Raw genomic sequence first — 22,606 nt, 5'->3', positions numbered from 1 at the left:
GAAATCTTTCCATGAACGTTCCCGTGTTAACTTAATGGCTTAACAATGTGAGTGCTGCTGTTATGTACTGACAAGTGTTGATCACAATTGTCATCGGCATGCCAAAATGTCTGTGCACACGCGTGGTAACAGATGACAAGTGTGGTGTGTGTACGTGTCTCGTGTAGATATCATTTAACCGGGCACAGGCGCCCAACATTACCATTCTGATTTTTTTTCCCCTTTCGCATTATTTTCATCCCTTTAGGAGAAACCCATCTGCTCTCGGTCTTTGAGTCTCTCTCACATTCTTTCCCCTCTCTCCCTTTCCCTCCCTCTCTTCAGCTACCGTGCCAACTGTCCTCATTTGTCCTCATTTCACCTCACACTTGGTGTTTTTCTTCTCCAAAGTCAGCCGGCTCGCTGCTTTTGATATATTCCGAGGAAGAAATCGGGGGTAAAGCAGCTGACATTATTGTCTCATAGAAAACATATTCATCTCAATATCTCACTTCAGAGTAGCGCAGTGGCCTCGTGGTAAGCATGCCTGCCTCAGGGTCGAGAGGCTCTGGGATTGAATCTCGGCTCCTTTGTGGGGTTTACCGGTGCTTCTCTAGAGGTTTTCAGGCTTCGCCCCACATTGTAAAAAGCATGCATATTTGGGTACCTGAATACTAAATTGTCCATTGGTGGAAATATGTGCCCTGCGATTGGCTGGCGATTACTGCAGGCTGCTGTCTGCCTCTTGTCCATGACCCTGATGAGGACAAGTGCTGTAGAAAAAGCATGGTTGGTTAACTATAAATACTGTGTTACCCCATGTAACCCCAGTCTGGAAATGTATTGCCTGACAACACATTTTATTACAATCCATCCATCCATTTTCATTGCCGCTTATCCTCACTAGGGTCACGGGGTGTGCTGGAGCCTATCCCAGCTGTCAACGGGCAGGAGGTTAAACTGGTTGCCAGCCAATCGGAGGGCGCATCGAGACAAACAGCCACACTCACAATCATTTCATTACAATTATTTATTTCATTCATTTATTGATTTTTTTTCTTTGATTTTAATTTTATGCAGCATGTTTTTAAACTGTAGGTTTTGCTTTCTTTATACATTTATTTATTTTCAACACAAAACACAGGAGTGCAGTTACAGTATACAGACTGGCCACGTACTGATTAATTGCACCGATTAAAAAAAAATTGTAATTAAGTTATTCTTTTTTACTCTTATTAGTTATTCTTAAAACATTAAATTTGCTTACCTGTAGGTTATTTATGGTTCTTTACCCTATGCTTTGTTTTTTTTTTCACTCTCGTCATATTTCATTTCAGCCATTGAATTTCCTGACTAAATGACTTAATCATACTTTAGATAAAACACACAGTATTTTACATTGCATTTTTAAAAAGATGAATTATTACAAATAATTCAAAAGATTGATGATAATAATATTATTTGATTTCCTATTGCACAAACCGATCTTCCATGTGTGAAGCAATCAAAAAAAAAATGCATGACTATGCTTGCATAATCTTCCATCCAGGCATCAATTTTCTGTACCTCTTGTCCTCACAAGGGTCATGGGCGTGCTGGAGCCTGTCCAAACTTGCGCGACACAGATTACAAGTTTTGTAGTTATCGAGCACTGAAACCCGCTGATACGGTAGATCTCGCTATGTGCAATATTTTATGCAAATTAGTGCTCAATAATCAATTTCAAGGTGCGTCAGACTGTGACTATCTACTCTCCATATATATGTTTTTTTTTTTCTCATGACAGCACACATTGTCTGCACTTTCCCAGAAACGCTCTCAGACGCAGAAGACTGAAAACGTCCTGTCGGGATGCGATGAACTGTCTGTGTACACACTTGTTATGACATAACACAAGTACTCCTTTGTTGCTTGTGTGCACTGAAAATAGCAGCGAGCATCTCCGCCGAGGTGCAGCGCAGTGGAAGCGGACTCAGTGACAGACACTCGAGTCCGCATTGTGATTCGACCCCAAGTGAATGATTTGATGATCATTCCAAAGCAGTAAGTAGTAACATCATTAGGCGGCACACACGAGCAGCGCATCTCTCGGGGAGGCTCCACCGCGGGGAGCCCGGCAACCCTGCCTCCTGTTCCTCAAGTTGCCATGACAACAGACAGCCAGCAAGCGAACGAGCAAGCAAGCAAGCTGGCAATCGCTGTCTCCTAGCAGCAGATTGGCCTCATTGTGGCCCGCCGACCAATCGGGAAGCGGCGGCTTGCGGTGGAATGCGTTGTTGTGGGAGGAGGAAACGGGTCTGGGCCACGTCTGGTGAAGGTCCGCAAAGCGTCCGCCATATTCACAACAATGACATCATCACAAGTCCAGCGCTGGCTTTGCTGCTGGGGCAGTTATCGTCAGTTCTCAGAAGATGCAGTCTTGTTTCTCGGGAAATACAAGATGAACTCTTCTCCTTTGACTTGATGAAAGTACTGAAGGACGATTTGCTTGGTTGACAAACTGACAAGTCAAGTTTGTACATCAATTATCAATAATAAGCTATAATGACAATCAATGTTCCCTCTAACTTTTTGACGTGTCTGAGCAAACACACTAAGGCCGTGAGCGCTCCTTTTGACCACTGTGAGCAACATCAGACGTGTGCATTGTGGTCAATCAGTGTCATCCGTTCAAGTCACATACCTCATTAAAAGGTTCAGATTACATTCCCATCAGGACATTTTTCAGAACAATTTTGTGTTTTTGCAAACTTACACTGAAAATGTCAACAAACAATACAAATACATTACAATACAAATACATACCAAGCCAACTATTGTCACTTTTTTTTTAAACCCACAATGATATCCCCGTCTGTTTTTCTTCATGTAAATCTGAATTATTGCTTGCAGAATATTTTAATTATATTATAATTAATTTAAATTAATTATAATTTTGCAAGGCATGTTGAAAGCTGATTGATGCTCCCAAACAGTTTTAAGGTTATTGTTATATTGCCTACTATATTTAAAATACAGAATTAGGTTTTTGGGCAATGTATCGTCTATGCTTTCATCCTCAGTCAGGCTGTGTCAAGGTGTAATTTTAACATTATACACTATCTCATCCTGTACTTTCTGCTTTGGCTTCAGACCAGACCTCTTTTACTACAAAAAAAAAAGAGAAAATCTCATCCAGTTTCCCCATTTTTTCTTCCATTTTTCACATACCCCGGTGTTTGTAATTATGAGTGTACCCCTTTAAGAGCAGAGGTGGGCGGTGTCAGGTAAACTAAGAAGTGGAGTGTGTGGCCCGGTGTGGCCAGCGGCAGCTCTTTGTGAGAGGCAGTATGGTGCCGTGTTTAAAAAAAAAAAGACGTCAGGCTGTAGTTCACTGCGCTCGATCTGTTTTCCTCTGCGTTGAGAGTGTGCGACAAGAGCGCAAATGCGCAGTTGCGCAGCTTAGAAGGAACATTGGTGACAATCAAAACTGACCCTCATTAGGTGCTTGAGAAAATGGATGTATGATAGCCCTCCAGCTTTCATCTAAACTTAAAAAGAAAGAAAAAAGGAATCAAGGCAATGGACAAGAGAAGTTATGATAAGTAATCTTTACCTGTCATGTTCTTTCACCCACATGACAGCTACTAATGATGGTATCAACACGGGACTACAACATCAGAGTACCGCAAGGCATCGGAACCGTCATCTCTAAATAAAATTTACGGGTTTAGACATGAAGAGACAGGCTTCAGAGATAGTATTAGAGCTGCGGAGAGGTAAAAACGGAAAGGTTGGAGCGGGTTGTGAAGTTTAACACTCAGCTATCACTTCTCCTCCCCTGTTGCGTCGAAAGCAATTGTCTCCACCCAACATGCATTTTATGTTTAATGTTGCAATTTTTTTCTAAGAATATCTGTAAATGGAGCAACGTTTTAACAGACATTGAGGCGTGTTGGGAGTTTTCCTCACTTTTTGGAATCCATACAAATGTGCACCACTGTTAAATAAACCACTATGGCAGGGGCGTGAAAGTAATTTTTGTCGCGGGTCACATTGGACTTCTGGTTTCCCTCAAAGGGCCGTTCTGGCTGTGAAACGATAAAAATCTTGACCTGTTTCATCATATTTACACGGGAAATTTATGTACTAGTTTTGGAATCAGAAATCAAAAGGGTAATGTTTTTTTCTGACTGTTGTTGTTTGGTAACACAAAAATTCTTGTGATATCTCATTGTTATTAGTTATGATATGACAGTTTGAAATTTTGGTACAGATTTGAACAAAAAAAATCATGAAAGTTGAAACACACGATTTGCCTCTGCGGGCCACATACAATCACGGGGCAGGCCGGATCTGGCCCCTGGGACTTGAGTTTGACACCCGTGTACTACTGAGTTGACACATATCACTCACAGTTGTGTTTACATTGAGGGAACACGTGAGACAATTTTCACGTAAAGTCCACAAAATTCAAATCCTGTTTACTGTGGCATTTAAAATTCAAATCCTGGTGGCACATATTTACTTCCATAGTCTGCATTCCAAATATTTTAATATATGGATTTCAGTCAGGCTGGTAAAGCGTTGCCCTCACAGTCCTGAGGTCCTTGGTTCAATCCCGGATCCGGCTGTGTGGACTTTGCATATTCTTCCCGTGACTGTGTGGGTTTTCTCTGGGTACTCCGGTTTCCTCCCAGATCCCAAAAACATTAACAAACAAAATTAATCGGAGTCTTTAAATTGCCCCGAGGTGTGATTGTGAGTGCGGCTGTTTGTCTCTATGTGCCCTGTGATTGGCTGGCAACCAGTCCAGGGTGTACTCTGCCTCCTGCCCAGGGACAGCTGGGATAGGCTCCAGCACTCCCCGTGACCCTCGTGAGGATAAGCGGCAAAGAAAATGGATGGGTGGATGGATTTCAGTCCCAATCTATTTGCTATTTTCGGTTCACCACAGAGTTCTGATTTGTACGCAGTAGTCTATCAATGAGCTATAACTATTCAACCTACAACTTTTGAGGATTTTCTTAGGGGTAAAATTGTAGATTATACACGAGAATTGACGAAGGTTCGTCACGCGCCGGCCGTTCGTAACCTCGAAGCCGTATACGCAAACTGAGGATTGCAGAAGTGAAACCGTTGTGTGTCGAGTTCTGTGCAGAAGCTGTTTGTGAAATATTGCCCCGCGGTGGTATATTTAACCGCGCTCGGGCAACTCCCCCTTTCCTCCTCCCTCCATATCCTCGATGACTCCTGGACTTCCTGGACGGGCTGTCGGAGGGGGGGCGCACAGGAGGAGGTGTGCGTGCGGAGGCCCAGCAAGGGCCTGCGTAACCTTTCCTCTAGATTCTCTAACTAAGTTGAAGTGGACTTCCCCACTTTAGATCGCAAACAGCAGTCGGGAGCGGGCTGCCTGTCACACGTTTTTTGCTCGACCCCCCCCCCCCACCACCACCACCACCCACCACACACCCCCTCCCTCTGCGCTCCATGCACTCCTTAACTCCTCGTGTTCCTCCGCAATGCCACACACTGCCCTCATTGCACCCGGCAGTCATGCTTATACCGTATGGGCCTCACACACCCATACAGACGCAGGTCTGCGGTGCCCCCCCCCCCCCCCATACACACCTACTTCTGCTGCATGCAAACACCGATTCAAGAATGACGTTATGGGTATAGTGCGGTCAGCAAGGTTATTTTTCCACAGATTTAAAACCCTTATGATTATCACATTGGGCGTGCTCCTATCCATCAAACCGGTCATTTTCTATTGCACTTGTTCCGTGGTGGGATGTCACAAAGTTCGATCAGAGATTTTTTTTTTTTTTTTTTTTTTTTTTAGGGATTTGCACTTTATTTGAGCCTTTATTACTTTCCCTCCCAACATTTGAAAACTGATATCAGTACATTCTTCGCTTTAGTTTGTTCAAATAGGTTCATGGCGTTTTTTTCCACCTCCGCGAATGATGACGCTAATAACCAGGAATCGACTGAGGTTGAAATCTTGAAATTAAAATTGGATTTTTAAGGCAGAATGTGAACCAGCAACCATTAACAGCAATGATGGAATATCTTTGGAGACGCCAGATATTCCCCATCCATGATCTTGTTTGAAAAAAAAAAAAAAAAAAAAAAGCCTCTGGGGGACTGGTGTCAAACTCAAGGCCCCGGGGCCAGATTCGGTCCGCTGTGTGATTTTGTGTGGCCCGAGAAGGCAAATCATGTGTATCAACTTCCATGATTAGAATTAAAATCTGTACCGAAATTTCAATTGTCATATCATTAATGGGGCGGCACGGTGACTCAGCTGGTAAAAGCGTTGACCTCACAGTTCTGAGGACCCAGGTTCGATCCCGGCCCCACCTGTGTGGAGTTTGCATGTTCTCCCCGTGCCTGCATGGGTTTCCTGCCACATCCCAAAAACATGCAACATTAATTGGACACTCTAAATTGCCCCTAGGTGTGATTGTGAGTGGGGCTGTTTGTCTCCATGTGTGCCCTGCGATTGGCTGGCAACCAGTTCAGGGTGTACCCCGCCCTCCTGCCCGTTGACAGCTGGGATAGGCTCCAGCACTCCCCGGGACCCTCGTGAGGATAAGCGGCACCACCGTGCCGCCCTGAATTGCATCATACTTTCATTTTAATGAGCGACTTAAGAAGGGAAAACTCAAGGAAAGTCAAATAATATCCATGGATCCATTTTGTTGTCCTTATTTGGGTCACGGGTGAGCTGGAGCCTCATCCCGGCTAACTTTGAGCAACAGGTGAGATACACCCAAGACTGGTCACCCGTTAATTGCAGGGCACACACACACAATTTATGTTTTTGGAATGTGAAAACAGAAAAAGAATGTGACTAAAAGCTTACAAGAGATTCAAATACTGAAACTCGGTGCTCCATTTTTTTTTTGTTCATTAAATAAGATTCAATAGTTGATATTCCTGGCTGGATTTTTTTCAGAGTAGGCTTTTGTGACACATGCTCCTTTCATTTGCGCAGCGTCCGTGATGTGTGTAAGTAGGTCAGCACTAACTTTTGCTTCTTCAGCATGCATTTCGGGAGAGGAAACAAAGTGGCCGCCGTCTACGTTCGTCGGCGTTGAGTTTTAAGAATTTTTTCATGATCGAGATAAGAAAGTTTGGTTATCAGGTGTTCTGCAGACTTGAGTGTGGGTTTAGGGGTTGGGGAGGGGGGGGGGGGGGGGCTTTGATGGCGTCAAGATTGAGCAGCAACTTCAAAACATCACTGATATGGCTTCATGAAATGACGAAACAGGTGAATTTAATGTAACGGTGGGAATCATAAGGTCTCTGGGCCACAAATAACCCCTGAGAGCATTTGATCCAGACCGCCATGCAGTTGTATAAAAGCGCCTAAGAGCTGCAACAAAAACTACAAAGACAACTTCTCACATGAACGATGAGCGTCTTTTTGGTCATTGCATCATATTCACTTTACATGAAGGGCTTTTTAAAACATGAGTGACAATATGATGAGGAATAAATGAATAATACCTTCACTCACATTTCAAAAAACAGTAATACCATCATTGTTTTGTATCAAAGGTAGTTTTCCTAAAATGTATTTTTTTTTATCAGTAGATACACAAACGCGTAAATACACACACGTGCGCAGATATACATAGTATGTATATAAAAAAAAAACATCCGCGCGCTTCATCAGACAATAATGTCGCATTCAAAGACTGTCGAAAAAAGCAGGGCCGACGTTCCTGCACGCTCGCCGGGTTTGAGCCAACAACAGTGTTATGAAACAAGTCGCTTCGCTTAAAATAGACGCCTTTCCACCACCCCCCACCCCCCACTCTCGACAATAATATCTTTGATCATTTGCACCGGATAATAGATTATCAAAGATAGAAAGTCATGGTCTGTTTTTCCATGCCGTGTGCTAAAGTAATTGACCCCTATACGTTTGAACTTCATAAATCGAGTGACGTGATGTAGGCTATACAATGATGCGTTCATATCATTGTTTTGCCTGGACGAGATATATAATTTTTTAAAATAACGTTCTTCAGGCGAAATATCAGTACAATCAATAGACGTTTTTTTCTTTTACTCCCTACAGTTCAAAACAGCAAGTTTGTACTCTATAATTTGTTAACCTAGGTGTGTTAATTATTTCAATTTACAAGAAAAAAAATGTTGAATGTATGTTGTCAGAATGGAAAAAAAAATACATTCAGACGATAACATCACCAGCTTCTGTCATTTAAAAAAATATCTGTTAAAAAAGATGTCAAAACAAATAAGTGTTGAAAAGAAATTGATAAATAATGACTGGTGGCCATATTATTGTTTTGCATGGAGGAGATTATATAATAAAAAAAAATAATAATAACGTTCTTTGGGTGAAATATTTGTACAATCAATAGACATTTTACTTTTAATCCCTACATTTCAAAACAGCAAATTTGTACTCTATAATTTGTTAACCTAGGTGTGTTAATTATTTCAATTTACAAAAAAAATGTTGAAGAGAATTATTGTATGTTGTCAGAATGAAAAAAAAATACATTCAGACAATAACATCACCAGCTTCTGCCGTTTAAAAAAATCTCTGTAAAAAAGATGTAAAAATAAATAAGTGTTGAAAAGAAATTGATAAACAATGACCGGTGGTAAATAATGACCGGTGGCCATATTATTGTTTTGCGTGGAGGAGATCTATAATAAAAAAAATAATAATAACGTTCTTCAGGTGAAATATTAGTACAATCAATAGACATTTTACTTTTAATCCCTACATTTGAAAACAGCAAATTTCTACTCTATAATTTGTTAACATAGGTGTGTTAATTATTTCAATTTACAAAAAAAAAATGTTGAAGAGAATTATTGTATGTTGTCAGAATGAAAAAAAACATATTCAGACAATAACATCACCAGCTTCTGCCATTTAAAAAAAATCTCTGTAAAAATCTGTCAAAATAAACAAGTGTTGAAAAGAAATTGATAAATAATAAAAATTGGAATCTGATTAAAATAAGGGTAAAATAATGGAAAATAAATTAGGGTTGACATATTCGAAATAAAAATAGCCTACATGAACGGCTAAAGTAAAATTAATAGAAAATCGGTCAAATTACAAGGAATATTTTATCGAACTGACAGGAAACGATTGTTATATTCACGAACAGGAGTTGAATCAGTACTTTGACCTTTTCTTTTCATGCGAGTATTCATACACCTGCTTGAGTATTCTTTTGTACGTTTTTGTGCTTCGATTGACCGGACGGCATATTATCGCCATCAGCCCGCGTTTCCAATGTTGACTTCATCCTTTCGAATTCCCACCGGCCGCGAAGGCAGCATAGACTCGATCGACCTTTCGCCTAGTTGAGCGGATGGCAGTTCATCGGGTTTACTGTGACACTGCTGACTCGCGAGGCCACGCCCACCAACGGCCACGCACCCCGTTTCCTCCAACCGCCCGCTGAGCACGCACTGTCCACGCGCACGCCGCCCGCCGATTGGCCGAGGCGCCGCACACACACGATTGCGATTGGGCGAGTGTTGCCACCCGCCGGTGCGCGTTGTGAGTTTTGTTTTTCTTTTTTCTCTCCGCCCCCTGTTTTACTCACACAGCTGAGAGAAAAAGAGGGAGCCAGTCCGAGAGTGGTGGAAAGAAAAAAAAAAAAAAAGAAAAAGAAGCGACCTCAGCCCTGCCTCAGAACAAGCAGCGGCACCGGGAAGCGCCGTTTCTTTGTTCACTTTAACCGGGCTTTGACCAGCGCAAAAAAAAAAAAAAGTGACATTTTGTTCATTCATGCCATCCCGGAAGTATATGGAAATGGACCCTCGTGGGGTAAGACACTTTTATTTTTCTTTCTTTCTTTCTAGTGATTTAAGGCTCGGTGACGTTTTGAATTTTGTCCCGAAACTTGTTAATGAGCGTTAACTATCATGCCCCGGTTTACTGTCAACGTTACGCAACTTGTGGTAATTTTAGACGACCGTCAGCATCCTTTTAGCGCACAAAAGCACCTTACGTCACATTTTGGCTGTTTTTTCCAACAGTCTTTTTTTTTTTTTTTAATTTATATTCATGTCAGTTTTAAATACAACTTATTTTGCCATGAACGCGTTTCTCCGTGTAACGTGCAAATTGAGCTTGTTTACTGTAAGAAAAGGTATGGCCAAGTTTCCCCGAGGCAAACCTGCTTTATGGGGATTTCACATGGCTCATCTGGGAAGCACGTCACTCTTTGGTCTATATTTGGCCATGGGAGGCGTCCTGACTCTAAATGTGGGGCAGTGCATGCTGGGTCAGGGTGTAGTCAGCGGCCCCTCCACCCTCTTGGCTTCATTTGCAAGTTGAAAAGGAGAAAATAATGACCCGGGGCCGTCTTGCCTATTGTCAGTCTCTTTATTTTGCTCGTCAGCGCCATGATTCGACCCGAGTTAGAGTATCGTCGTTTACTCCGCTCTTCCTTTCAGAATGAGTCCGCCGACCAGTGCGGGTCCTACGCGAAGCGGCGGCGGCGTGACGCCGCCGAGCGGCCCGTCCCCGGCGGCAACAGCGGATGCTCCCCAAGCCTGGAGTACACGGACCTGGAGGCCGCCGAGGCGCTGGTGTGCATGAGCTCGTGGGGCCACTTTGTCGGCGGCAACAGGCCCAACCCTTGCAAGCCGCGACCCCTGACCCCGGCCTCTGACTCCTGCGACTCCATTCTGCCCCCTGAGCTCCCGGAGGCCCCGAAAGACTTTGTGTCCCTCTCCTCCTTGGTAAGATCCCACCCACCGACCACACGGGTCCCAAACTCTTCGACCCATAATTGGTTGAAACGGCCATATCGTTTCTGGGCGGCTAGCCTTTTGATTCATATTTGATATAGTACAGTGAACCCTTGCATATTCTATCTGGTGGCCTCTTGGTGTCAAGGCAACTATTTGAAGTGAGTTGAGGAGCTTCATTTAGACAAAAGCAATCATTTGCTGCCACCCTGTGGCATCTACAGGCAATGCTCAAACCTTTTAGTGGGGATCACTTTCTTGCAGGTTTTCACTTCTTTTCAGCATTGCTCGGAATGTATCTATATGTTAACGTTATAACAGCATATGATATATTATGGTTTGGCGACCAGTTCAGTGTATAGGCGACCCAAACTGATGCCCCCTGCTAGGTTTCAGTTCCCTGCAACCCAAAAGAGGACGAGCGACACAGAAAATGGATGGTTGTGAGTAATTTGGGGCTGAAAAGGATTGGGGCAAAGCCTTACTCGTGGTGGGCGGAGCTTGAGAGATCATCAGGTGTGCTGTGGGGAACTCCAATTTCAATTAATTGGATTTTATTCATTTACTTAAAAAAATGAATAGGGACTTACAGTGTCAGGCAGAAAAATCAGTTTCCATCCATCCCAGTGGGCTGTCATGATTGGCGACATCACCAACTGATGGCCACCGAATTTAACATCATAAAGTCTTGCGTTGTTGAACGTCAAGTGACCAAACCCAGAAAGCAGGAAGTGTTGCGATAACAAGCGCCACTCTAAGTTGATTATATGATGGGTTGAAGAAAGCTTTAGCAAGTTTGGGTACAAATTAGGAAATGGAGTCTCATGGAGGGCCAAGTGAACAAAAATATCACAGTAGTTTTGGAGTAGTTCGGTCATTTTCAAACTGCTGAAGTGAAGTTGGGAGAATTTTCTGCAGGACACTTAATGATCTCTCATGGCACACTGGTTGGAAATCGATGGATCTCGCATACAGGGCCATCAAAATCTGAGTGTACATCTTTTGCAATCCATCTGGGAGGTTTTGTACGATTAGAGACGACCACCAAAGACTTGTTTGGACGTTCCGCCTGATCGTTATCTTTCCGTCTGCTCGCAGTGTATGACTCCGCCTCACAGCCCCAGTTTCGCCGAGACCTCGTCGTCCGGCGGCGGCGCGTCCTCGCAATGCGTCGCCTCCTCCGTCGCCAAGAGCCCACCCCCGCTCGCCCCTCCCTGCAGGTCCATGGCGACGAGCGTAATCCGCCACACGGCAGACAGTTCCCCCTGCCAGTACCACATTCCGGCGGCCCCCAATTTAGAGAAGGCGACCTCCTGCCAGCAGCAGCAGCAGAGCATCACGCCTCCATCGCCTTCTCTTCATCTTCCTGTCACAGCCACACCAACTGAGGCCAGCCCTCCCAAGCCTTCTTTGGACAATGTCTCCACGCCCATTCCTGTTAACGGTCAACCACAAAACAGCCCCCCTGCTCAGGCGAACCTGGCCCCGCCTCCAGTCACCAGCCCTCAAATCATCTGCCAGATGTTCCCCTTCAGGGGCCAATCAGGTATAATATCAGCCTTAATCCCCAGCGCAGTCCAGACGTCCTCCACCGGGGCCCGGGCTGCCTCCACCCCTATTCTCCCCCAGCCCGCCGCCGCCGCCGCCGGCTCCGCTGCAGTGCAGCAGTCCCTCATCGTGGGCTCGGCGGTGCCTCAGGGCACGGTGATGCTCGTCCTCCCCCAGTCCTCGGTCCCCCAGGCTCCCCACGGCCCCCAGACTGTCATGACGCTGGGCAACACCAAACTGCTCCCGCTGGCCCCGGCCCCGGTCTACGTGCCCAGCGGGCCCGGGGGCGGCGCCGCGGCCACAAAGATGGACTTTTCCCGCCGGCGAAACTACGTGTGCAACTTCCCCGGCTGCAGGAAGACGTACTTCAAGAGCTCTCACCTCAAGGCGCATCTTCGCACGCACACGGGTGAGCATTTTTTTGGCCCGTTGTTAATAACGCACGAGGATGCCGAATTCAGCGCGGCCGCCGCAGCATCCTGTTTGTTGGAATTCCTGAAAGAGGAGACTGAGCTCATTGTTTTACACCAGGGCTTCCCAACCTTTATTGCGCCAAGGCGCATATTTGACACCACAAAAATCTCACGGCAAACCACCAAAGAAAAGTATCACAGGGGGTATACAGGAAATACCTGCAATTTGTGGAAAATACAGACCCAAAACTACCACCATGATTCTAAAAACACAAACAACTGACACTTTTTAAAATAATTGCCATAGTTTAAATCGTAACCTCAAACAGTTAATCCCACATTACCCTTAAAAAATTACAGCTGAGTGACCATGTATGGGCATATGCGGCAGTGACGCGCCATAACTTTCACTAACGATCCAGGCTAAACTGATCTCCCCAGCATACAAAGAAATAAGTCTTGCATTATTTGCTCTTACATGCTCTTGTTTCAATCTACTCACCAACCGTCTTTCATTTGTATTTATTTATTTTTTATAGGTGAGAAGCCGTTCAGCTGCAGCTGGGACGGCTGCGACAAAAGGTTCGCCCGCTCCGACGAGCTCTCCCGCCACCGGCGGACGCACACCGGCGAGAAGAAGTTCGTGTGCCCCGTGTGCGACCGCCGATTCATGCGCAGCGATCACCTCACCAAACACGCCCGACGCCACATGAGCGCCAAGAAAATCCCCACCTGGCAGGCCGACGTTAGGAACCTGAACAAGATGGCCGCCGGCAAGAACCCTCCCGCCAAAGCCGGCCTCGCCACGATCAGCATGCTGGTACCCGCCGGCTCTCAGTAGGCCAGGAACACTTAACGAATGCAGGGAGCGGCCGGGGACGTACGGCTGTCTTGACTCACGGCCATAAAAGAAAAAAAAAAGACAAAACAAAACATGCACTGGACCTTTACATCTCTACTGCTCATTTGTACATTTACACAAAAAATGATTCTTTTTGTTTCATGGATGCACTCTTTGCCAAAGCCTTTGTACGACTCAGAATTTCGTATTCTTCACCCTTTCCACAACAATTTTTATTTGTTGTGACACGTATATGTGAATGTATTGTTGTGTCCCATATGAGGAACGTGTTGAGATTTCATAAATATATATATATATATACACGCATACACGTGTGTATGTGTATAGAATAATGTAATAATTCATTTGTAATCACATTACTATGATTATACCGTGATGATTACTGCATACCTTTATGTCTAACTTTCATATTATTTAATACATATTTGTAATTAAAAAGATGACTCATTTACTGTTCGTTTAATCTTCTTTGTGGGTCGTCTTCTGCTTGAAATCCTGACTTTTTCCTGTGTCTAATCCAGGAAAAACAAGGTGTGGGTTCTCAGTTGAGTCAGCGATCCTCCATAAAAGACAGCGAGCGGCGTTGCCTTCCCACATCCTGTGTGTGACACCGTTGGCCCTCGCTGGCCTTTTTTGGGCGCGCATCCTCTTGAATGTGCTGACGAGCAAGCGGGGCAGCTTCCCCACCGGCTCGGGGATTGGTTTGTCGGTGCTATAAAAGCTCAGTTTTGTAAGACCACGCAGAGACGTCACGTCTTGTTTATTCTCCAGGCTGCCAGACTGCTCAATGAGTCAGGGCAGACTAAAAATGTTGAGAGAGAGCGCTCCTCTCTTTTTTTTTTTTTTCAGTTTGTTCACTATTAGATCCCAGTCACTTTTATTCACATAGAGCTAATGAGAAAATATTTGCTGATTAAACCTCAACTTGACATATAATGCTGATATCTTCTTCTTCTGTTCCTTTCAGCTTGTCCCGTAAGGGGTCGCCACAGCGTGTCATCTTTTTCCATCTAAGCCCATCTCATGCATCTTCCTCTCTAACACCCACTGTCCTCGTGTCTTCCCTCACAACATCCATCAACTTTTTCTTTGGTCTTCCTTCCAGTCTTTTGCCAGGCAGCTCCATCCTCAGCACCCTTCTACCAACAACGTACTCACTCTCTCGCCTCTGGACATGTCCAAAACATGGAAGCCTGCTTTCTCAAACCTTGTCTCCAAAACATCCAACTTTGGCTGTCCCTCTAAGGAACACTTTCTAATCCTATCCATCCTGGTCACTCCAAGCGTGAACCTCAACATCTTCATTTCTGCTACCTCAAGTTCTGCTTCCTGTTGTTTCTTCAGTGCCACCGTCTCTAATCCGTACATCATGGCCGGCTTCACCACTGTTTTATAAACTTTGCCCTTCATCCCAGCAGAGACTCTTCTGTCACATAACCCACCAGACACCTTCCACTAGCTGTTCTAACCTGCTTGGACCTGTTTCTTCACTTCCTTACCACACTCACCATTGCTCTGTATTGTTGACCCCAAGTATTTGAAGTCCTCCACCCTCGCTATCTCTTCTCCCTGTAGCCTCACTCCTCCCCCTCCACCCCTCTCATTCACGCACATATATTCTGTTTTGTTCCTCTCCTTTCCAGTGCATGCCTCCATCTTTCTAATTATTCCTCCACCTGCTCCCTGCTTTCACTGCATATCACAATATAATCTGCGAACATCATGGTCCAAGGAGAATCCAGTCTAACCTCGTCTGTCAGCCTATCCATTACCAGAGCGAAGAGGAAGGGGCTCAGAGCTAATCCCTGATGCAATCCCACCTCCACCTTAAATTCTTCTGATACACCTACGGCACATCTCACCGCTGTTCTGCTGCCCTCATACAGTACATGTACTGTACTATTCCAACATATTTCTCCACCACACCAGACTTCCGCATGCAGTACTACAGTTACTCTCCTGGTACCCTGTCATAGGCGTTGTCTCGATCCACAAAGACACAATGTAGCTCCTTCTGACCTTCTCTGTACTTTTCAGTGAGCATCCTCAAGGCAAATAATGCATCTGTGGTACTCTTTCTAGACATGAAACCATACTGTTGCTTGCAGATACTGGAACACTGGTTTGCCAACACCAGTAGTGGTTAGCATACAGCATCTGCGTCACAGTTCTGAATCTTGGCTCAAGTGTTCTCTCTATGTTTGTGTGGGTTTTCCCAAGGTACTCTGGCTTCCTCCCACATTCTAAAATCAAGTACGTTATGTCAACTTTAGACTCTGTCCATGCGTGTGAATGGTACTTTGCTACATCTACCGTGTGATTGGCTGGTGACCAATCTGCGGTATATTCTGCCTCTTAACCAAAGTCCTAATAAGACCGAATGAGGACAAGTGCTATTAAAAGAAAAAAAAATCATGAATGGTTCAAAAATGCTCTATATATTTACCATGAACCATCCACTTACTTTCACCGACACACTTCTCCTCACTGTGATTCTATACCTAATTATACCATACATATGATCATATCGTATTATTTTATATAATTAAAATACAACTTATGTAAGGCAACTTGAAGCCACTGTGTGAGTATGGTTTACCTTTGGCGCCTCCTCCTTGCTTCTTCCTGGTAGCGGGCTCACCTAGCAACAGCGCCCTCCTTCCAATCAGGGACAGAGAAAATATGAAGTGTTGGGGGCGCGACCAATTACGTGGCTTCCCTACGCACCCGCCTCTTTGCCTTACTGACCGACTTAACTCGCGGCTTGGTCGGTGCGCGGGAGCGCGGTACACAGCGACATCTTGTGGCAAAATTGAAACACTATTTTTGTTATTTATTGTCGAGTATAAAATGAAAAAGAACACTGTTTTAAATGGGAAATTAAAAAAAAAAATGTGACAAAATACCATCCATAGATCCAAGTCACACCAAATAGTTTTACGTGCGAAATAAGGGAAAACAAAAATGAACGTGTCACGTGATGCACAACCGGAAATTTATACATTTACAATATTATTCGTGCTCCTTTGTGGAGGTAATAAATGAACATACGACGACATATATCGCTATTTTTAGAAATATAAAAACAAAAAATGTATGCCCTACTACTTGTTTAATTTTCATTCAGTGTCTTTCTCGTGTCAACGCCGTTTTGGTTGCTATGGTTACGCTAGCACGCTTGACTATTTAGCCAAGGGAATCGAGTTTTTAAGAAACTGCACCACTTGTGTGTTTGTTTCTTTTTCTGCTTAGTATGTAACGGCAAACATTGAAATCCTACTGAAGACATATTGGGTGCGGTAAAGTGGGAAAAATCTACGGTAAGCCCAAACGATACACGATACTAACGTACATTTTAAGCTAACTTTTAACATTCATCGTCATGAGCGTAACTCTTCATAGATCAATTAGTAGTTACCAAAGCTTATAACATCACCATATTCGTGTCTATAATGGGAAGGAGAGTTTTTTTTAGTTATTAAAATTATTGCTATTATCGTTTTTTAGAGGGAGCGAGGGGGATAATACAACGCAGCAAATGCAAAACATTTCTGTGTTCTCGTTTCAGGTTATTTGAGAGTGAAACCTGTAGTGTTGGGTTCATATCCTCTTTAAATTGACCTCCCTTGGTTCCTTCTGATTGCATCATTATGGACATTGGAGAAAAGCTAAAAGAGCTCAACATGACAGGGGAGGAAATGAAGAGCTTGACTAAGGCGTTTAAAGATGAGAAATTCAGGGCGATGCTCAATGATTACGCCCAGGAGATTGCAGATCCGGAGAATAGGAGGATCTATGAGGAGGAGATTGCTATTCTGGAGCAGCAGAGAGGAAACAACATCGAGTTCATCCACCCTAAGCCTTTCAGGGCCCTGAGGACCAGTGTGAACCGCAAGCACAAGTGCTACATCAATATCTGCGGCAATGACAAAATTGGGAAGCCCGAGTGCAAGTGGGGGGTGTCCGAGGATGGTCGCAGAGGGCAGTGCTGGTCATTGCCTCACAATCTGCATCCAGGGAGGCAAGACAATGATCCAAAAGGGAACAAAATCATGATCTATGATGTTATTTTCCACCCTGACACCCTCCACATAGCAAACAAAAAGGCAGAATTCATGGAAATGGTGATCAGCACGGCCATTCAGGGAATCCAGGATGCCTTTAAGGTGACGCTGGACAAAAACAACGTGAGGGAGATGAACACAAAGTACAAGGGCATGCCTCAGCCTTGTGTCATCCGTAAACCCATCCCTGGATATACAGCCAAGCCTCCTGAAAATCACCCCCTCGCTTTCCCATATCCAGATGAAAAAAAAACAAAAATCAGCACCGATCCCAAACCTAAGAGCTTCAAAATAGAGAATGAGAAAAGCAAAGAGCCCACTGAGCCAAGCTACACCGTGAAATACCGATCATTCATTGACCTGCAGGACTTCAGATGCTCCAGGGACTCCGGAAAGAGCCCCAGGCCCAAAGAGATTGTCGTCACGATAGACGTACCGCTGCTGAAGTCCGTTGCAGACGCCAGCCTTGAAGTGAAGGAGAAAACTCTGCTGCTGGAATCCGAGAAGCCCGCCTACAGGCTGGAGCTGCCCCTGTCCTACCCGGTGGACGAGGACAGAGGAGAGGCCAAGTTCAGCAAGCAGAGGGGCCAATTGACGGTCACACTACCCGTCCTTCCTTCCAATGAGGCGCTGGAGCTTGTGTGCAGTGGAACAGAGGAGCAGGAGAAAAGTCAAGTTCTTGAAGAGGAGGTGATCAAAGCCCAGGATGGCGCCGGAGGTGAGAAACCTGTGATGGCCCATCGGGAAGAAGATATTGGTGAGGGGAAGCAGTTGAATGAGAACGGAACGTGTAAAGAACAAGAGGATCAAGGAGTTGAGGAAAAGAGAAGAGATGACATCAAGGATAATGCTGAACAGAATCTACTTTACATTCAAGAAAGTAAAAGTAAGAATCCAATGAGAAAAGAAGATCCACTACAGAGAATTCATTTCAATCACGAAAACCCAGCAAGTCTTGATCTTCTCCAGATTACGCCTGTTGAAACCTCTAGAATTGTAGAAAAGGCACATGTGGACTCAGATTCAGACTCAAGCGTCCACGTGAAGGACGGCAATATGCGAGGAGCAGAAAAGACAGGAGAGAAGGTGAAGAAACATCAGGACGGTGTTGAGGGTGAACAACCAGAGACGGACGATAAGGAAAAAGTGGAAATTACTGAAGAAGAAGAGTGGCTGACAGAGAAGGTAGCATACGAAGAACCGGAGGAGGAGGAACAAATAGTTGGGGAAAAGAGAAGTGAGGCGGTGGAGAAAGACGGAGAACATGAGGTACTTCTCACTAAAGAAAGTCAGCTCAAATGCAAACCAAACGAAAATAAGGATCCCGTAAGCGAAGAGGAGCAGCTGAGAGGGAAAAGAACATACGAAGAACATGTGGCCGTAGAACAAGGAATTGGAGAAAAGAGAGGGATGGAAATGGAGGAGGAGGACACACACGATGCACTGTGCATTCCAGAAAATAAAAGAAAGGGTCAAGTGAGGGAAGAAGAAGCACCACAGGGAATGGACTCTGATCAAGAAAGACAAGCGTGTCTTGATCTGCTGCAAATTTCCCCCGCACGGGAAGAAGAAGCAAACGTGGACTTGAGTGCCCGACTGGAGAACCTTCCGAGGAAAGAGGCAGAAGAGGAGGATGTTAAGGTGAGTCCGACAGTCATGCGTCATCCGCTCTTTCCATTTTCAATCGACAACTCAAAATAAAAAGGTGGACGGGATTATTTAAATCATCATAAATAATAATCCGGCTTCAAGAAATGAATTTGGTTTTTGGCTACTTAGATCTCCACTCTCTAATGTGGACCTATCGTAAAAGTGTATATTTAAATTTAAAAAACAAACAAACAAACAAACAAACAAACTTGTTTTTGTCATACGTGTCCAGAAAAGAACTCAAATAATTAAACAAATGAATCAAATTCAAGATTCCACAATTTTCCATTTTATTTATTTATTGAAAGCTTTGGCCATCTCAGTCCCCAGCTTTAAACCGGAAATTAAAAAAAAAAAAAAAAATCGCGATTGGCAATTGAAATGTTTTTAAAGTGGAACCAATTCCTGACATCGAAAAGAAAACAACATTGTTCTCCAACAAGTACATTTCCTTTAACAATTAATTACTGGGTGTACTACTTGAATAAATACCAGACCTAGATTAAGATGGGTGTTGACAATAATAGGTGGTGCGACTAAATACTTATAATTACCTTTGTTACGAGATTTGATGACACAACAGCACCACCAAATTGGAACACAATCCATTCAGGGATATTGTTGGACTTCCGAGATGTTCTGATTTAAAAACAAAACTGCAAACGAGCCTGAAAATATATAGAGGCCACTCATTCATTTGCCGGTCAATCTGACACCATCGTATAACCTTTATTAACTGGAGTCGCAATTTAAAGTAGCATTATAAGAAAAAAAGAGAAGTTCACTTTCGTGTTAGGAAACTAAAATACAGTAAAACTAGTCACCCTTTGAAGAGCTCAGACAGATATACCAGAATTTGTCTATAATGCTAACCTTGTGGTATTTTTGGGGCACTTACCTGGAATAAATCCTGTTATAGGTCTGTCAAAAATACTCATAGCTGTGTAGGTAAGGACAGCACGGTGGCGCAGCTGGTAAAGCATTGGCCTCACTGTTCTGAGGTCCCGGGTTCAACCCCGGACCTGCCTCCCTGGAGTTTGCAAGTTCTCCCCGTGCATGGTGGGTTTTTCTCCAGAGACTACAGTTTCCTCCCACATTCCAAAAACATGCAACATTAAATGGACACCAGTTCAGGTTGTACCCCGCCTCCTGTCCGTTGAAAGCTACGATAGGCTCTAGCATTCCCCGTGCCCCTTGTGAGGATAAGCGGGTATGAAAATGGATGGATAGTAATGATCTAAATATTTTTGTCTACCCTCGTTTGGGTCAGGGGTGAGCTGGAGCCTATTTCAGCTGACTTTGAGCAAGACTCTCCAATGAACCTAACGGGCATATATTTTGGAACATGGGAGGTAGCTTGAGCACCCGCGGAAAACCCACAATCCCCACAAAGGAGGTCCTGAATCAATGAGGACCCAGAACCTCCCAGTATGCTTCCCTGTCAATAATTCTACTTTTAAAAAATGGCTTTGTACAAGTAAATCCCCCTCTACCCTTCATTTTATCCTCATGAGAAAATGCAGTAATATGTTTAAATGTTTTTTTTCTTTTTTTTTTTTACTAGATGGAAATAGATACATTACAGGAGGGTGAACCATCTAGGGAAGGCCCCGATACGGAAACCACCTTGAAGAACACCAAAGCAACAAGTGAGAGACAAGAGGAAGCTTCTTACATGGGAGGAGACGACCAATTGGGCCAGATCCCCGAGGAAGGTGCCACCCTCTCTACTAAGGAAGAAGTGAGGGTGGGGGAGCAGGAGGAGGACATGCCAGAAAAGCAGATCACGCAAAAAGCAGAACCAGTCAAGAAGCCGCCGCCTGTTTCACTCCGGGAAATCGACGAAGATGGAAATGAGACGGTGTTCAGCGATCACACCACAGCAGCGGGATTCCTCTTCCAGAACGCCCTCATTTACGAACTTGACTGACACTGGTTGACAAAGTTGTTTCATGAATGCGTGTCTGACTTTCAATTAAACACATGTAAAGTTTTCTGCTGCCGCAATTTTCAATTCAGAGTTCGTTTGTGTTAAAAATAGCTGACTTCACGAGATGAAATAATATGGTTGGATTTTATATTGTTTTATAATATGAAATAATTACAGTGTCCTCCATAATTATTGGCACCCCCGGTTAAGATGTGTTAAAAGCCTTAAAATAAATTCAGTCTTTATTGCAAAAGAATACGGTCACACTGAAAATTTTAGCAACTCAAATGAATTGTAAGAAAATAAAAAAAATCTCTGCCTAAAAAAATAAATAATTTTTCATTAAATCAGCTGTTCCACAATTATTGACACCCTTAACAATTCCCAGGAAATAAATATAATTGAAGCATTTCTGTCATTTCTACAGAAGTTTACGTTTACTAGAGCATGTAGGAACATTTAATTAGTAACTCATCACTTCCTGTTTCCCTGGGGTATAAATAGATATGACATGACACAGAGGCAATTTCTCTTATCCACTCTTAAAACATGGGAAAGACAAAGGAACACAGCATACAAGTGATGCAGATGTGCGTGGACCTTCACGGGTCAGGCAGAGGCTACAAGAAGATTGCCACTCAATCGAGGACCCATGTTTATTTTGCCACCCCGCACAGTGAGGAGGTTGGTAAGAGAAATCTAAAGAAAAACGTTTCCTCACCCACAATCATAAACGCAAAGGTCTGGAGTTCGCCAAACGGTATTGGGGCTTCAACTGGGACCGTGTGCTTTGGTCAGATGAGACCAAGATTGAGCTTTTTGGCAACAAACACTAAGTGGATCTGGCGTGCCACGAAAGATGCGCATGCTGAAAAGCACCTCATACTCACTGTGAAGTAGGGGGTGGGTCATTGTTGCTGTGGGGCTGTTTCGCTTCCAAAGGCCCTGGGAACTTTGCCAGGGTGCATGGCATTATGAATGCTTTGAAATACCACGACATTTTAAATCAAAATCTGTTGCCCTCTGCCCGAAAGCTGAAGATGGGTCGTCGCTGGGTCTTTCAGGAAGACAATGACCCTAAACGTATGGCCAAATCTACACAGGAATGGTTCACCAGACACCAAATCAAGCTCCTCCCATGGCCATCTCAGTCCCCAGACCTCAACCCCATTGAAAACCTGTGGGGTGAGCTGAAGAGGAGAGGACCCAGGTCTCTGGATGATTTAGAGAGATTCTGCAAAGAGGAATGGCTGAAGATCCCTCTTTCTCTTTTCCCATCTTGTGAAACATTATAGGAGATTAGATGCTGTTTGGTTGGCAAAAGAGGGTTGTACAAAGTGTTAACATGAGGGGTACTAAAAATTGTGACACATATTATTTGATGTCAAATAATTATTTCTTTCTGTGGGATTTTTTT

The 22,606-nt window shown here is 44.1% G+C and overlaps 2 protein-coding genes across 2 annotated transcripts; both read left to right on the top strand.

Annotated features, from left to right (window-relative positions):
* The first annotated feature begins 9,544 nt into the window (after positions 1–9,544).
* LOC133513611 (Krueppel-like factor 11) lies at positions 9,545–14,333 on the top strand. The gene is made up of 4 exons (XM_061844554.1): positions 9,545–9,793; positions 10,426–10,713; positions 11,821–12,679; positions 13,223–14,333. Exons 1-4 carry the CDS (start codon positions 9,755–9,757, stop codon positions 13,522–13,524), a joined length of 1,488 nt encoding a protein of 495 aa, XP_061700538.1. The 5' UTR covers positions 9,545–9,754; the 3' UTR covers positions 13,525–14,333.
* A 2,211-nt stretch (positions 14,334–16,544) lies between these two features.
* dnaaf2 (dynein axonemal assembly factor 2) lies at positions 16,545–21,253 on the top strand. The gene is made up of 3 exons (XM_061844767.1): positions 16,545–16,865; positions 17,114–19,250; positions 20,824–21,253. Exons 2-3 carry the CDS (start codon positions 17,196–17,198, stop codon positions 21,187–21,189), a joined length of 2,421 nt encoding a protein of 806 aa, XP_061700751.1. The 5' UTR covers positions 16,545–16,865; positions 17,114–17,195; the 3' UTR covers positions 21,190–21,253.
* Positions 21,254–22,606: the final 1,353 nt, after the last annotated feature.

This window comes from Syngnathoides biaculeatus, chromosome 15 (assembly GCF_019802595.1).
Source record: "Syngnathoides biaculeatus isolate LvHL_M chromosome 15, ASM1980259v1, whole genome shotgun sequence".
In the NCBI taxonomy this organism is placed as follows: domain Eukaryota; kingdom Metazoa; phylum Chordata; class Actinopteri; order Syngnathiformes; family Syngnathidae; genus Syngnathoides; species Syngnathoides biaculeatus.
Note: the sequence above shows the minus strand (reverse complement) of the source record. Positions and strands in the feature narration are given on the sequence as shown.